General features: G+C 49.9%; 2 protein-coding genes across 2 annotated transcripts in view; both read left to right on the top strand.

The window, feature by feature from the left end:
* Positions 1–16,816, top strand: part of LOC130022732 (histone H2A.V) — a 129,294-nt gene that overhangs the window by 66,615 nt on the left and 45,863 nt on the right. The window lies entirely within an intron of this gene.
* Positions 15,032–16,191, top strand: PURB (purine rich element binding protein B). The gene has a single exon (XM_056113541.1). The coding sequence runs from the start codon at positions 15,220–15,222 to the stop codon at positions 16,141–16,143; it is 924 nt and encodes a 307-aa protein (XP_055969516.1). The 5' UTR covers positions 15,032–15,219; the 3' UTR covers positions 16,144–16,191.

Here is a 16,816-nt window from a genome sequence, read left to right as displayed (position 1 = left end):
AAGAACTCTGTCACCCCTACCAGAGCAGCAGTATGATGTGTGTTTCATCTGAAACTGTTCACACATCCCTCTGCTCTATAGGTGTCAGATGTCATCTAAATGTTATTTCCAATGTTTGATTATTAGATTTCATCATGAGCCATAGTTTTCTTATATTAAAAATCTGATTTTAATGGGATTCTTGTCACAGCCAAAATTTTTTTTAAAAAATTTAAAGAAATTTACTTAAAAATGTGAGGAGAGAGAAAAATAGAGGTTTTTAAGAGAGAACATGATGGGCTGAAGAGATAATACAGCAGGGAGGACGGTTGCTTTGCATGCAGCTGACCCAGGTTTAACCCCTGGCACCCCGAATGGTTCCCTGAACCTGTCAGGAGTGATCCCTGAGTGCAAAGCCAAGGAGTAAGCCATGAGCACTACCAGGTGTGGCCCAAAACTAATGGGGGGGGGGGTACTTGGGCTTTTGCAACGGGGGGGAGCTATTTTTTATAGGGTCTGGGAATCTGGGCCCATATCCAGCAGTTCTTAGGGCTTACTCCTGGCTCTGTCCTCAAGGATCACTCCTAGTGGGTTCTGGGCACCATATGGGGTGCCAGAGGCTGAACCCAGGTAAACACCTTACCTTACCTGCTGTACTGTTGCTTCTCGCTATCAGTCTATTTCTTTTACTCATTTTTATTTTCTCACAGTTCCAGAACTCAGACCCAGGACCTCGCTTATACGAGATAGGTTCCCTCCTGACAAGTCACACCCTGACTGTGTATGTCTGTTTCTGTATGTATCTGTGGGTATCTATGTCAGTGTATTATTCCCGTGTATGTTTCTGTGTCTGTGTATTTCTCTATGTGTCATAGGTGTTTCTGTGTTTCCTGTCTGTGTGTTTTCTATATCCATTTGCCATATGCTGTTTTGTTGTTTGTAGTGCCAGGCATTGAAACAAGTCTCATGCATGCGCTCAGCACACCGAGCCATACCCCCACAATGAGCTGTATATCATTTCTTTCTATATTTGGTGGGGGGCATTGTATGCATGAGTATCTGTAATGAGCTCATGCTCTTACCTGTAGTGCAAAACCTACCCCACAGGGGCAGCTTGTAAGTCAGAAGAGTCTTCTGGAGGGGCTGAGGGAATGCCTGCTCCATGGAAAGGGCACTGTGGTCAAAGGAGCAGGCAAGCCTGGGAGCAGAGTCCTGGCTCGGGGCTTGGTGAGCACCACAAGGGCTGCTGGCTGGAGGCACCTCACACCCCGAAGCTGCCCTGTCCCTCACTGTCATGATCCAAATCTAACAATGAGTCCAGCACTTACATGAGTGGATCAAGCACAGGCATCCCTCAATTGGGCCCCTTGGATGAGCTGACTCATGATCAGCTGGCACGGGGCTGCCAGTCTTTTCATGCAGTTCTTGGGGCTTCAATTCTCCTATCCAACAAGATTTCCCCCCAAAGAACAGTAGGCCCAACAACATATAGCCACTTTCTTGTAGGATAACATTAGTTTGTCCTTTCTCCCTTGCCACAGGGAGCTTAGGTTTATGGGGTTATACCCACCACAGTGCTCCCGAGTCACTCCCATTCCTCTGTGTTTATCTGTAAACTCTTCTCTGTGCTCCAACCAATTAATCACTTTCCCCCTAATCAGATTCTGTTAACCTGAAAGATCAGATCCTTCTAAGGACACTGAACTTGTAAGTTTTGTCTTTTGCAAAGTTTACCTTCGGCAGAGCCTGGCAAGCTCCCCGTGACGTATTTGATATGCCAAACAGAGTAACAACAAAGTCTCCAATGGAGACGTTACTGGGCCCGCTCGAGCAAATCGATAGTTTACCTTAAAGCAATGTCCTTTCTGTATGGACACAGGAAGATAGTTAATATTATGCTTTGTAATGTGGGAGTTGATTGACTCAAATAATACTTACTCCTGAGTATCTGCTTTCTTGAATCAGTTGCCCTTAGTTCCTAGCACCCCAAAAGCTGGGTCCCGACGAGGGACTGAATGGACCCAGGGCAAGCTGTGAGCTACCCTGAAATTGAAATGAGCCAGGCCAAAGCGCCACAATACTTAACTATAAATTGAGGGTATGATCATGGACAAATGCTGTCATGATCCAAAAGTAACAATGAGATTAGGATCCTGCTGGGATTAGGAACACTAACCTGGCCTGAGGACTGTGATCTGGAATATATAGTGAGATGTCCTCAGGAAGAACCAAACCTTAAGTTTATATCTCTTACTGTGCTCATACAGAATGACATTGCTGTAAATATCAGAAGTAGATTTACTACAACTATTTAATTGCATTACTAGCTGAGAAAAGAAGAAAGCGACACACCCTGAATGGAATCCCACCCTTGAGCAGATCTCCTAGTAATCTGGAGAAATCTCCTTAGATGAGATTTTGTCCTTGAGTTAATCTCCTGAAGGAGTGGTCATACCTCTCTTTGTTGATTTGTTAACCCAGGTGTGCGAGACCTGGGACTGAGATCTCCAAGCTTGCTTGGATCGGGACTGGGCCTCCTCCATCCAGATCCCCCAACTTCCAGTAGCTAGGCATTACACCCACAAACTGCCTCTGGCACCATGTAATCTCATCAATGGCCAAGAACCAGAAACTATAAAACCAAGCTCTCAGAAGCTCTCGCAAATGCGGCCACGCGACCTCTTATTGTCTAGTTCTCGCTCTCAGAGAACCCAGCAGGCAACCAAGAATATACTGCCCGCACGGCAGAGTCTGGCAAGCTCCCTGTGACATATTCAATATGCCAAAACCCAGTAACAATGATGGGTCTCTTTCCCCTGACCCTGAAAGAGCCACCAATGTGGCACTTGCTAAAATCTAAGGGTTATGGAGCTGGAACAATCGCACAGCAGGTAGGGCATTTGCCTTGCATGCGCCCAACCCGGGTTCAATTCCCAGCATCCCATATGGTCCCCTGAGCACCGTCAGGTGTAATTCCTGAGTGCAGAGCCAGGAATAACCCCTGTGCATTGCTGGGTGTGACCCAAAAAGCAAAAAAAATAAAATAAAATCTCAGGGCTAGGACAAATAGAGACATTACTGGTGCCTGCTTGAGGAAATCAATGAACAGAGGGATGACAGTGATACAGTGATACAGTGACACAACCTACCTTTGTATCACCACCCTATGTGATTGCTCTATAAACTAAGACTGTTTTAAGATCGGAGGGGGGCAGAGTCAGATCCAGAGCCAGAGCAGAATGAGGGAGAATGAAGGGGGCTCGAGAGAAAGAAACAGGAGGGGAATCAGAGGAGAATGGAGAGGAGACTGGAATAAACTGCAATTGATACCAACCAGCCTGACCCTCGTTCCTTCCTTTGCCTACCCATCGCTGTTGGCCTCCCTAGGGTAGGGGAGGCAGAGACCACCGAACGCAAGTGACAAGAACGATAGAACATCATTGCCCTTTGGAAAATACATACTTTCTTTTTTTCAATTTTTTTAATTTTATTTTCATAAAGTTGTTCACAATAATTAATTACATTCAATACTTCAACACCAATCCCACCACCATTATACATTCTCACCACCATTATTTTGAATTTTACCACCACCACCAAGCCTGCCCCACAGGCAGATACGAAATAATTTAATTTGTATTGCTTGTTATGAACAGCACTGTAGCACTTTCTTCCCATTGTTCATCGATTTGCTCGAGCGGGCCCAGTAACGTCTCCGTTGTGAGATTTGTTGTTACTGTGTTTGGCATATTGAATACGTCACGGGTAGCTTGCAGGCTTTGCTGTGCGGGCGAGATACTCTTGGTAGCTTGCTGGGCTCTCCAAGAGGGGCGGAGGAATTGAACCCGGCTCAGCTGGGCCAGCTGTGCGCAAGGCAAATGCTCTACTGTTGTGCTATTGCTCCAACACCTGCTTGTTATAGATAACAACTGCTTGTTAAGAATAATTGACTAAAAATGATCCAAAGAGTTTACATTAGAGGAAAGTGTGTGAAAATTGTTGTATATCATTGTGGAACCATTAAGCCCCTGTATAAGAGATTATTAACATGTTATTAGAGTTTGGGCCTTGTGTGCTAATATATAAATGTGTATAAATATTTTGTTATCAAATTGGTTGTCTTCTACTTTACACTCCATCAAATGTGGTATGCTACTCTTGGTATATCAGTGGCATAAAGTCTGCAGCCATGAGCTCCTGAAATTCTAAAATTTTAAATAGGAGCTAGAGTTAAATTTTTTAACTGGATGGTGATTTGGGGGTCCAGAGGCATCTCTGCGACATACTGCTCTCTTCTGAGATTCATCTGTGAGTCTCTGGATCGTGGCCATTAATGTGCTTAAAACCAGAGGGGTTCGTGGACTTGACCACCAGGAAACAGGAAGGGCGGGAGAGGGGAAGAAGCCCATTTCCAACTCCCTGAAGCCTGGAGATTTGGGTCACAGGTCCCATATACTTGGATTTTTCAACAGGTTCATTCTCATGCGTAAGGGGCTCAGGACGAGCCTGTGAAGGTTGGCCCCACACACAGCCACTTTCTGCTGCTACAGAGGACACTTAGTAGGCCATTTGCTATACTCTGAGTCAGCCTGAGCCATGAGAATGTCAGAGCTGTGACCTGGAGACCATGGCAACAGTGCTGGCTGGCAAGAGCCCGCTCTCAGGGAGAAGGCTGAGGCTGAGACACTTACTGGGCAGCAGGTTTGGGCTATGGGATCGTACCTAGGGGTACTCGCAGGCTTTTCTCGGCTTGATGTTCAGAGGTCACTCCCAGCGCATTCTAGGGAACCTAGTGCTGGGATCAGCTCAGGCCTCCTTCAGGCAAAGCACAAGCTCAGCCTTCGGAGGCTCTTTCCCCCACCTCCCTGCCCCTGCCCCTGCCCTGCCCTGCCCCTGCCCTCCCCCAACCCCTGCCCTGCCCCTGCCCTGCCCTGCCTCTGACACTGCCCCTGCCCCTGTCCCTGATGCTGAAATTCTTGAAGGGCCTGGGTCTGCATCCTATTCTCTCAGCTCTTCCAGGAAGAAGCAAAACACACGTCGAAAGAAAGATGATGAAGCAAATGGGGCAAAATACAAACATTTGGGAGATGCGGAAGAAGCACGGTGAGCACTCTACCTAGAACTGTTCCAGGAGTTTCCATCTGAAGTGTAGCAGCGGAGTGGGGTCAGTAGGGGCAGGCACGCCCTGTAATGCCACACTCTTCCTCCTCTTTCAGGCCTAGGAGAGAAGGGGCTGACCCCTGGGTCCACCATATCCAGAACCCTGGAATCTATTCAGCCCTGGCAAGGCCTGTGGCTATCTGCTGCCTCCTGCCCAGCTCAAAGCAATTGGACAGAGCACGGTGCTTCACTGCTAGAGGCTTCTAGAAGTTCCTGCTGGCCTGGGGCTTGAACCGATGGGGCAGGGGCAGAAGAGGCACTGGAACAATAACGACTGTGATAGAAGCTCAGGGTCTCTTCTCTCCTCTCTGCTGCTGCCTTCATCGAGGGGCAGGACCCCTTCCCCAAGCAACCCTCGCTGAGCCCACCCAGCCGAATTGCAGGAACAGCTGCAGCTCCAGAGCAGCTGTCAGCTGTGGACTGTTCCTCGCCTTTGGTCCCTAGCAAGGGATAGCTGGTGCCCCTGCACCCCTAAAGTGACTGTGTCAGAGGCAGGGCTCAGAACGGCAGGTCTGAGCTGCAGTCTCTGCCCACCCCCACCCTGGTGTGCATATGTGATGCCTGGAGCATTTACAGGATGATGGAACATGGTCCTCACAGGTCCGGCTGTCCTTCACCCTGTGTCCTCCCAGCCCTGCGTCTTCAGCTCTCTGGTCCTGTACTTCACCCCTCTGTCTGCGGGAGGCTCTCCAGCTCACAGCTGAGTCACAGCCCCTCCTCTGGACAGCTGTTGGCACAGAGCCAGCACCTCACACTTCACACCCATGCCTCAGCCAAGTCCCAGCTGCACCGGATCTGCCAACAGGCCATAACAGCAGGTGCTCCAGCACCGTGAACTTTGGCTATGGCAGAAATGCAGAAAACCGCTCCTCCTGCCGTGCGCCATCTGCACTGACTGCCTGGCCCAGAACCACGAACATTTGCTGTTTCTGTGGCTCTCAACTAAGCGCCACGGTGCCTTCCATGGAAAATTGGTTTCCCCCAAGAGCCCAGGCTCCATCACACACAGCACCTCATAAGGGGTCTGGCAAAAGTCCCCTGGAGTCTGCCCAGCTTCAGTCCCTGTCTCAAAGGCCTGCCAGGCTGAGCCTGAGCCTGCTGGCGCCATCAGCGGTGCCTGGGTGAGGCCTCGTGTCAGCACTGCCCAATTCCTACTCGGTCCTGTGTCTCCTCCTGATCACTTTCCTCCCAGAGTTAGCATCCGTGGAAGAAGAAACTTCCCACCCAGGTAGTCAGAAAAACGCAGAATAAAAGACTCCCCAGGCCTGCTAAGTGGGCCTATCCCTGGAGGCCTCTGTGGGCCAGTCTTTCTTTTTTTGGGGGGGGGAGGGAACCAGCAGTGCTCAGGGTTTACTCCAGACTCTGTGCTCAGGAGTGTGCACCTAGTGGGCTCAGGAGACCCTGTGTGCTGCAGTAATCACACCCAAGTCAGCCGCATCAAAGCAAATGACTCACCCGCTATACTGTCGCTTCAGCCCAAATCTGGTCAATTCTTTTTTTTCTAGCCCACAACTTGCCTGGGACCCTCAGGGTCTGAGTTCAGGTTCCTCCTCCTCCTTCTCCTCTCTAAAGCTACCCACAGCCCTGTTGTTGAGGTTTAAACTACTTCTTCTCCCCACCAAAAACTGCTCCCTCTCCCCTTCAGCCAGTCCTGATGACACTGAAGATTTGGATCTACAATATCATGACCCCAGAGCCCCATCCAGCCTCGCCAAACTCTACTGTGCCCTCATAGCCTCTATGTCCAGAGCAGAGGTGGACAAGACCTATGTACAGCCTCCCTGGACTCAAGAAGTCAAACTCCTAGACTCTGGTCCAGTCAGCCCCCACTGCTATTGTCTGACACCCTCTCCTCACAGACCCTGGCTCCAACCAAACTGACACTTTGGCATCTGCGAACACATGCTCTCTCTCCCTAAAATAACCGACATCTGTCTCCACCTGTTGAGATCTGTCCTTGAAAGGGTTATTCAGGAAACAGAGCTGGAACAATTGGTCATTAGAAGGAAATTTTTCAGATTCTCCACTTCATACTCTCCACCAAAATAACTTCCCAATACGTCAGAGTTCAACACAAAATAGGACACAATCAGATCGATTAATAAAACCAAAGGCTGTAGGACATACGTATCAGGGGTGGGAGAGACACCACAGAGGGTAAGATACTTGCCTTGCAAACAGCCGGCCCGAGCTCAGTTCCTGCTACCTGGATTCCCTGAGTCCTACCAGCCGTGATGCCAGAGGCACAGGGCCAGGAGTAAGCTTTGAGCACTACCTTGTGTGGTCCTAACTCCCTAAAAATGAAATATGTGATTGTCACATCCTTGCCTGGGTAGAAGAGTCTGCACTAAAAAGCAAGACTTACATTTCCCAAGAGGCAAAGCAACAAATAAACTTCATTCAGTGGAACCTGACTCATTCCAAGAAAGTTGCCAAAGAAATGAAGAGGATCCTCCTCATAAATTGAACATCAGGGTTCCCTACATTGGAAAGTGGTTTGGTCAGCAAGAAATCTGAGGAACTGCCTGGCCATCTTCCACAAAGGCCAAGAGAGCCTTGAGGTTCATTTGTCCTTTCCTAATCATTTAAAAATATCCAAATCCGGGGCTGGAGCGATAGCACAGCGGGTAGGACGTTTGCTTTGCAAATGAACCCGGGTTCGAATCCCAGAATCCCATATGGTCCCCTGAGCACCGCCAAGAGTAATTCCTGAGTGCAGAGCCAGGAGTAACCCCTGAGCATCGCCGGGTGTGACCCAAAAAGAAAAAAAATCCAAATACATGTGCTCACTTCGGAAGCACAAATACTGAAAATATCTAAATCCTTCTCAAGATTAATAAGCCAAATGACATTGCTCAAATGACACTCAAATTTGACGCCTTTCCTTGGACCCTTCTAGATTTGGCTAATAGCTGTTATTGTAACTCTGTGTGGCCATTTTTCTCATGCAGGTAGATGGTCATTAATATTTAGGGGGTACTTCCTCTGTGTTACATGCTTTATATTGTTTAATTATTTTTTTTAATCCTGATACCACATCTGGTGGTGCTCCTGGACTGCTCGAAGCTCAGTGCTTATGGAACACTCTTAGAAGTGCTGGAATCAAACCTGGACTCCCACATGCAAACATGAGCTCCAGCCCTGTGAGCCATCTCCCTGCATGTTTTTGCCTGTTTGTTTTTGACAGACCTGGAAGTGCTCAGGGCTTACTCTTGGCTCTGTGCCCAGGGATCACTCACAGTGGGCTCAGGGAACCACATGCGGTGCTGGGGACCCAATCTGAGCCAGCCGTTTGCAAGCCAAGCACTGTAGCTGCTATGTTATGACTCTGGCCCTCTCTCATTAGTTTTCTGGAGCCAGGATCTGAATCAGGGAAGCCCTCATGCAAGGCAAGACTCTGCCACTGAGCTATATCCCCTGCCTATAAAGTCACATTTGGGTGTCCATTTGTTTCTTGACTTCTTTTTAATAGGCAAATATTCTCAATATCCTCCCTTCTCAAATTCCTCTCTTGAAAGAAAACTTGGGGAGCTGGATAGATAGTACTGTTGAAGCAGCAGCGACCCTGTTTCAGACCTTTGGCATCACACAGGACTCTCCAAGAATTGCCTTGGTTTGCCCCCGAGCACCGAGCCAGGAACAGTCCCAAGTAATGCCAGGTATGGCCCCAAAAAACAAAGCAGAAGTATTGGGGCCTAATTTCACTTATTACTTATTTGAAGTGTGCATACAGTTCCTTCTCTTTTTTTTTTCTTTTTGGGTCACACCCGGCGATGCTCAGGGGTTACTCCTGGCTCATGCACTCAGGAATTGCTCCTGGCGGTGCTCGGGGGGACCATATGGGATGCTGGGAATCGAACCTGTGTCAGCCACGTTGGCTGCGTGCAAGGCAAACGCCCTACCCGCTGTGCTATTGCTCCAGCCCCAGTTTCTTCTCTTTTTAAAAAAATGTTGAAACTGGAGAGAGAGTACAGCAGGTAGGGGTGCTTGCCTTGCACACGACTGGCCCCATTTCAATTCCTGGCACCCCAGATGGTCCCCTAAGCCCTGCCAGGATGATCTCTGAGCATAGAGCCAGGTAAAAGCCCTGAGCATCACTGGGTGTGGCCCAAAAACCAAAAAAAAAAAAAACTAGAAAAAATTGTGGGGCCCACACCCAGCAGTGTTGGGAGGGTTGAGGGCAAACAGCACTAGGATGGAACCCAGGGCCTCACACATGCAAAATATGGGTTCTACCACCACAGCATATCCCTGGACTAAAGTGTCTCTTTAGTGAATTTGGCCACACCTGTGAAACCACCACCACCGTCAAGAATTTGACTGTCTCTGTCAGGGCTGAAAGTTTCCACATCCTCCTTTCCAACCTATTACATCCACTTTCCCAAGGCCTAAGCAACTACTGATCTACTTGCTGACACATACATAATTTTTAAATGTATTTATATGCGTGAGAACACACATACAGTATGGGATATACTGGGTAAATCCCAGGAAGTGGAGCAGATAGAGTTAGAGTAGGTTCCTTCCCAGCCACAGCATCCAAGGTCAACTGTGCTCCAAATAATCATATATAGTAAAATATTCTGAGAGAAATCACATAACTTTGATTTCAAGCTCTTCATGTGCTATTAGATCTTACACAGATCATGTATGTACTGGGAAAATGGCATATAAAGGATTGGGACTATCTATAGCATCGGACATTCACATGGGGGTCATGGAACACATCTCTAGCGGCTAAAGGGAAACTTTTTTTTTTAATTTTTATTAGTGAAACACCATGAGGTACGGTTGTAGACAAATTTTTGTGCTTGGGTTTCAGTTATACAATGATCAAGTACCAATCCCTCCACCAATGCCCATTCTCCACCACAACGATCCCAGTATTCCTCCCTATCCCCCCCCCCATCCCACCCTGCCTCTGTGGCAGGGCACTCCCTTTTGTTCTCTCTCTCCTTTGGGGGGCTGTGGTCTGCAAAAGAGGCATTGAGTGGCAATCATGTCTGGTCTATAGTCTAATTTTCGCATGCATCTACCATCCTGGAAGGATCCCCCAACACCCTTTACTTAGTTCTCCCTTCTCTTCTGAGCTGCCTTTTTAAAAGGAAACTATTTCTATAACTCACAGTTCCAAAAGGCTGAATCTAAACGTTGGACATGGGAGTCTCCCGGTGGACGGTTCCACAATGAAATAGACCACATCATATTCAATCGGCAGTTTTGCCTAACCGATGTTGCTGTTGTCCCAAAATTCCAAACGGGATCAGACCACCATCTCCTTCGTGCAAAATTCTACCTCACAGAACGAGGAGAAAAGAATGCAAAGTTTAAGAAGAGGACTCCCAGAACGACCACCAACTGGGAGCTCTTTGGCTCTGTTGCGGCAACATGGGAAGATGCCGTCATTGACAACATTGTTGAGGAATACGATCGAATGATTCAGCACCTCCATGATTGTGCGAGGAATGCCAAGAGAGAGATAACCACAAAAAATCGCCTTTCTTCGAACACTCTTGAACTTATTCGCCAACGTGGCTTGGCACATGCCTCAGGCAACCACAAGCAAATGTCCGAGCTAGCAAAACAATGCAGAGAAGCCATCAGGGATGACCTCAAAAACAGGAGAGCAGCAGTGCTGGTAGATGCGGCAGAAGCTGGGAAAAGCATTCGTAATGCCCGCCTGTCCTTCACCAACTACAAGACCAAGATGACTGCCCTCCGACATCATGATGGATCTATCACATCTTCCAGAAGGGCAATGGAGAAGATTATTCATGACTTCTACTCAGATCTCTTTAATAGCCACGTCCACTTGTCCACATACCACATTCCACATGATGGATATGTCGTTCCCAATGTTCTCCCTTCCGAAATCCAACATGCCATCTCGTTAGTAAAGAAACAAAGAGCACCTAGCCCAGACAAGATCAGACCTGAACACCTGAAGAATTTACCATCAGTACTCATCAATACACTGGCTTGGCTCTTCACACGCTACCTCTCTGAACGCAAGTTTCCATCCCAATGGAAAACCAGCAGGACTGTACTACTATACAAGAAGGGAGACATCCACGACATTGGCAACTATCGCCCAATCTGCCTATTGTCTGTCATCTACAAACTGTTCACTAGAGTCATCCTGAATAGGATTAGCAGAACACTAAATGAAGGACAACCATGTGAAAAAGCCGCATTCCGAAAAGGATTCCGTACCATCGACCATATCCACACGATTACTAAGCTCATTGAGGTTTCTCAGGAGTTCAAGATGCCGCTCTGTCTAACATTCATTGATTTAAAGAAGGCCTTTGATTCTGTTGAGACGGAAGCAGTCATAGAAGCCCTAGTCAATCAGGGCGTACAAACTCAATACATCAGGATCCTTCGTGAGTTCTATTACGGATTCACTACCAGGATCTCACCATTCTACAAAGAAGTAATCATCCATGTCAAGAGAGGAGTTCGGCAGGGTGATACCATTTCACCAAAACTCTTCAGTGCCACCCTCGAGAACATCATGCGACGATTGGAATGGGAAAGCATGGGAGTGAAAATAGATGGTCGGCAACTACACCACCTCCGCTTTGCTGATGACATTGTCTTAATAACACCAAACATCAGCCAAGCGGCACAAATGCTGACTGACTTCGACCATGAATGTGGAAAGGTCGGACTACAGCTGAATCTTACGAAGACAATGTTTATGAGAAACATATTTGTTCCTGACGCTCCATTCGCTCTCAACAGAACCACCATCTCCGAATGCAACAGTTATATATACCTAGGTCGAGAAATCAACATGATGAATGACCTGGCACCTGAGTTGCGCAGGAGGAAGAGAGCGGCTTGGAATGCCTTCAAGAGCGTTGAAGAAATAACTAAGAGGACAAAGAACCTCCAGCAACGAGCACATCTCTTCGATTCCACTGTTCTTCCTGCATTAACATATGCCTCAGAGACCTGGGCCCTACGAAAACAGGATGAGAACGCTATTCGGGTCTCTCAAAGAGGAATCGAAAGAGCTATCTATGCTTGGAATATCACGATTCACTCAAATGAGAGAAAGAATCCGGAGTTCTGATCTTCGTCAAAGCTCAAAAATCAGGGACACTGTCTCATTTGCCAAGGCATCAAAAATCAGATGGGCTGGACATGTAATGAGGTTTACAGACAACCGCTGGACTAGAGCCATTACTGACTGCATTCCACGGGACATCAAAAGATCGCATGGACGCCCACCTACAAGATGGCCAGACTTCTTCGTCAAGACCCTGAATGATCGGTTTGAGGCTCTGCATGTTCCTAGAATGAACAGATGCCATTGGGCTACGCTAGCACGCAACCAGGATGGAGACGTTACTGGCACCCGCTCGAGTAAATCGATGAATAACGGGGATTAAGTGATTAAGTTATTTCTATAAAAGAAATTGGACCAGAGCTATAGGACAGTGGTGAGAGTGCTTGCCATGCACGCTGCAGACTGGGGTTCAGTTCCTGGCATACTATATGGTCTCCTGAGCACTGCCAGGATTAATTCCTGAGTGCAGAGCCTGGTGTAAGCCCTGAGCACACAGGGTGTGTCCCACCCCCCAAAAGAAAATTTAAAAAAAGAAAAAGATAAACCTGCCAGAACAGAGATGAGGTTTAAGCAGCAGAGCAGGAGGCTTGCATGCCTGAGGGCCTGGATTTGATCCCCAAGTTGTGGTAATGAGCACCAGTGAACGTGCCCCTCCCCACATCACCACCACAAGATTCTTTTCCAGGGCCTTTATACTATTTCATACTTCCACTCGCAGTGCACGATAATGTTTCTCTTTACCAACAGTTGATGACAATCTAAATCTACCCATTGTAGTGGGTGTTTTATACCTTATTGAAATTTTAATTTACAATTTCTCTAATGACACTGAACATGTTGATCTTGGTGCATCATTTGTTAAAACTTTATCATTCCCCCTATTTTTATCATTTTCCTTATCATTTATTGACTTTTTTTGGTTTTGGTTTTGAGGCCACACCTGGCAGTACTGAGGGCTTAACCCTGGGTCTGAACTCAGGGTCCATATGGGGTGGCAGGGATGGAACCTAGATGTGCGCAAGGCAAACATCCTATCACTGAACTCAGGCCCTCTTTTCACTGAGTTTTAAGATTTAAATCTTTTTTAGTGAAGCAAGGTCGTTTTATTGAAACTTATTTAGAAAGATATGAGAGGAGAAAGTATGTGTTCAAGGGAGAACCCAGGCTTCTCCAACATGGAACTAGGCAAGCAAAGAAACAGAATGGAGTGAGATACATGTTCAAGGGAGAACTCGGGCTTGAAGAGCAAGTCTATTTTAATCATATTGATGCTAAGAGCAGAGATACATCTTGTCCTTAGGTATATCATGAATTAATAGTTGCTTTGTTTGGTTTGGTCCTTTCATACTCAGTGAAAGGACCACTGCGACTCCATTTTGGTAAGCCAGACTTCACTTTGTGCTTCAGGGTCATGAGTTAACAGCCTAGTGATAAAAACACGCCAGGCCCCCAAGAGCATGGACATAAAGACCCAGACACCCGACCACAGATAGCTGGGTTGCTTCGAGTCCGTGTAAGACGTGTTGACGGCTCTGTTTTGCTTTTGTACCTCCGCTTGCCTGCACAGGGCTTACAAACCTCTCCCTCTCCCTGAGCGAACGGGTTCCAAGTGTCTTGGGCTTGCAAATCCTTGTAGGAGTGCGGTTTGGTGTGTGACCGAAACATTGAAAAATCTGTCCTGTCTCACAGAGGAATGTCTGCTTAGGAACAAAGAGCTTTAGGAGGTGGAGGGGTAAAATGTTCTAAAATTGATTGCAATGATTATTACATAGCTATTAATATCAAAGATCTGAATTATGTAGTCATTTTTGTGTTTATTGCCTGTATGCCTGAGAATATGAGCTTCATGGAAATAGATTCATTGCTCCTCCCATAAAACCTAGAAAAATGTCTGACTATGGTAGATGGTTAACAAACGTATGTAGAATATACTTTAGTTTTTCTAGCAAGATAATATTACATGACTACAAAGCAATGATTATAAGTGTACAATAGGTGATTAGCATATATAAGTATGACAGAAACAGTATTCGATATTTTTCTTGAACAGCAGAAATATTTTGCATTGAATGACTAAATATATTCTTCATGGAAAATATTTTAAAGCAATACCTTTAATAGCAATGATTTTACTTCATTATTAATGTTTTATTGAAGCATCCTCATAAAAAATTGTTTTATCTAAAAAAAAAAAAAAATCTGTCCTGTCTCGGTGGGCTCAGGCTTGTGGCCACCTAACCGAGGTCCCACTGAGATCTCTTGCACCTAACACTCCGGGGTGCTCAGAGGCTGCAGCCGTGTACTGGCGGGGATGGGCGTTGCACATTGCCCGAGGGAGCAAAACTGTTCTCCCGTCTTCTGAACCAGCCCCCACTTCCTTAATTAACTGCTGTATGTGAAGGGTGGGAAAGGCCCGTATTGACTTTTGGCGTAACCGGTCAAGATTCCACATTCAAACCCAGACAGTGGCGCGCCTGCAGAGCCTCCGCTGCATTTTTCTGGACGTTTTCGGACACAACCGCAGCGCAGTGGGGGGGGGGAGGGGCAGCCTCAGCCTGGAGCTCCCCGGCAGGCCCCCAGGACCTGCAACCGAAAACACCCCGTGGCCACGCGCCCTCTCACCGCCTGCCGCAAGCCTCTTTCCCTCCGCGCGCCCCTCCTCCGCCCAACCCCACCCCCGAGCCCGCGAGCGCCGCCGCCGCCGCCGCGCCCCCACCCGCCGGCTCGCGCGCGGCGCTGACGTCATCGGCCCGCGCCGGCGCCGTGACGCGAGGCGCGGGGCGGCGACACAGGACGCGCGCGCCGGAAGGCGCGGCCGGGGCGGAAGCGGAGGGGCGGCGCGAGGGCGATGGGGGGCGGCGGCGGCCGGCGATGAGCGGCGGGAGCGCGTGAGCAGCCGGCGGGCGAGGCTGGGGGGCCCCGGAGAGCGAGCCGCGGGCCGGAGGGCGGGGGCGCGAGCGCGGCGGGCGGCGGGCGGCGGCGGCGGCGGGCGGCCGGAGAAGATGGCGGACGGCGACAGCGGCAGCGAGCGCGGCGGCGGCAGCGGCGGCGGTGGCGGCGGCGGCGGCGGCTTCGCGCCCGCGGGCCGGGCGGGCGGCGGCGAGCAGGAGACGCAGGAGCTGGCGTCCAAGCGGCTGGACATCCAGAACAAGCGCTTCTACCTGGACGTGAAGCAGAACGCCAAGGGCCGCTTCCTGAAGATCGCCGAGGTGGGCGCGGGCGGCTCCAAGAGCCGCCTCACGCTGTCCATGGCCGTGGCGGCCGAGTTCCGCGACGCGCTGGGCGACTTCATCGAGCACTACGCGCAGCTGGGCCCGAGCAGCCCCGAGCAGCTGGCGGCGGGCGCCGACGAGAGCGGCGGGCCGCGGCGCGCGCTCAAGAGCGAGTTCCTGGTGCGCGAGAACCGCAAGTACTACCTGGACCTGAAGGAGAACCAGCGCGGCCGCTTCCTGCGCATCCGCCAGACGGTGCACCGCGGCGGCGCCGGCGGCTTCGGCGGGCCCGGGCCCGGCCTGCAGAGCGGCCAGACCATCGCGCTGCCCGCGCAGGGCCTCATCGAGTTCCGCGACGCGCTGGCCAAGCTCATCGACGACTACGGCGGCGACGACGACGAGCTGGCGGCGGGCGCGGGCGGCGGCGCGGGCCTGTACGGGGAGCTCCCCGAGGGCACCTCCATCACGGTGGACTCCAAGCGCTTCTTCTTCGACGTGGGCTGCAACAAGTACGGCGTGTTCCTGCGCGTGAGCGAGGTGAAGCCGTCCTACCGCAACTCCATCACCGTCCCCTTCAAGGCCTGGGGCAAGTTCGGCGGCGCCTTCTGCCGCTACGCCGACGAGATGAAGGAGATCCAGGAGCGGCAGCGGGACAAGCTGTACGAGCGGCGCGGCGGGGACGAGTCCGAGGGCGAGGAGGTGGACGAGGACTGAGGAGCGCCGCGGCCGTCCCCGCGGGCCGCCCGCCGACCCCCCCTCGCCGCCCCTCCGCGGGGGACGGCGGGGGACGGGGAGAAGGCGGAAATTAAACCGTAGTCCCATCACTCTAAGAGAACAATCGCCAGCGATTAGAGAAACGCAGTGGAGCATCAAGGAACTGACGGCGACCTGCTCGGAGAGGCGACAGCGTCTGTGATTGAGTTCCCAGCCGCGGTTTGCGAACCCGCCGCCGAGAGAACTGGGGGCGGTGGGGGGCTGGGGATTGGGGGCAGAAACCCAGAGTTGCCCGAGGAACACCTGTGGGTGACCCAGACCCGCGGATGGCAGCTCTCCAGACCTCGCTGTTGCCGTGTCTAGTATTTCACCTCCATTGAAATCAGCATTTTGGATCCCGGTCTTGATGAAATTCTTGAACGAGGTGCCCTTGCGCTTGCCCAGTAACGAGAGTACTGTTTCGTGAAAGGAATGCGACTCGGAGTTTCCGTGGACAACGGAAAATCAGAACGCGAGAAGCCATTGGGGAATGCAGAAACACCCAAGCCGTTTGGCTTTAAAACGGTTTTGCATGGAACCTGGACCAAGGCCCCGTCTTTTCTTTGCAGAACTGTGCTTTTGTCTGGGATGCAGATGGATTCCTATATCAATCCTTGAACTAGAGCTAGTTCCT

The sequence above is a fragment of the Sorex fumeus genome, unplaced genomic scaffold (assembly GCF_029834395.1).
Source record: "Sorex fumeus unplaced genomic scaffold, SorFum_2.1 ptg000020l, whole genome shotgun sequence".
NCBI lineage: Eukaryota > Metazoa > Chordata > Mammalia > Eulipotyphla > Soricidae > Sorex > Sorex fumeus.
The sequence above is the reverse complement of the archived record's forward strand: the minus strand, read 5'-3'. Positions and strand labels throughout refer to the sequence as shown.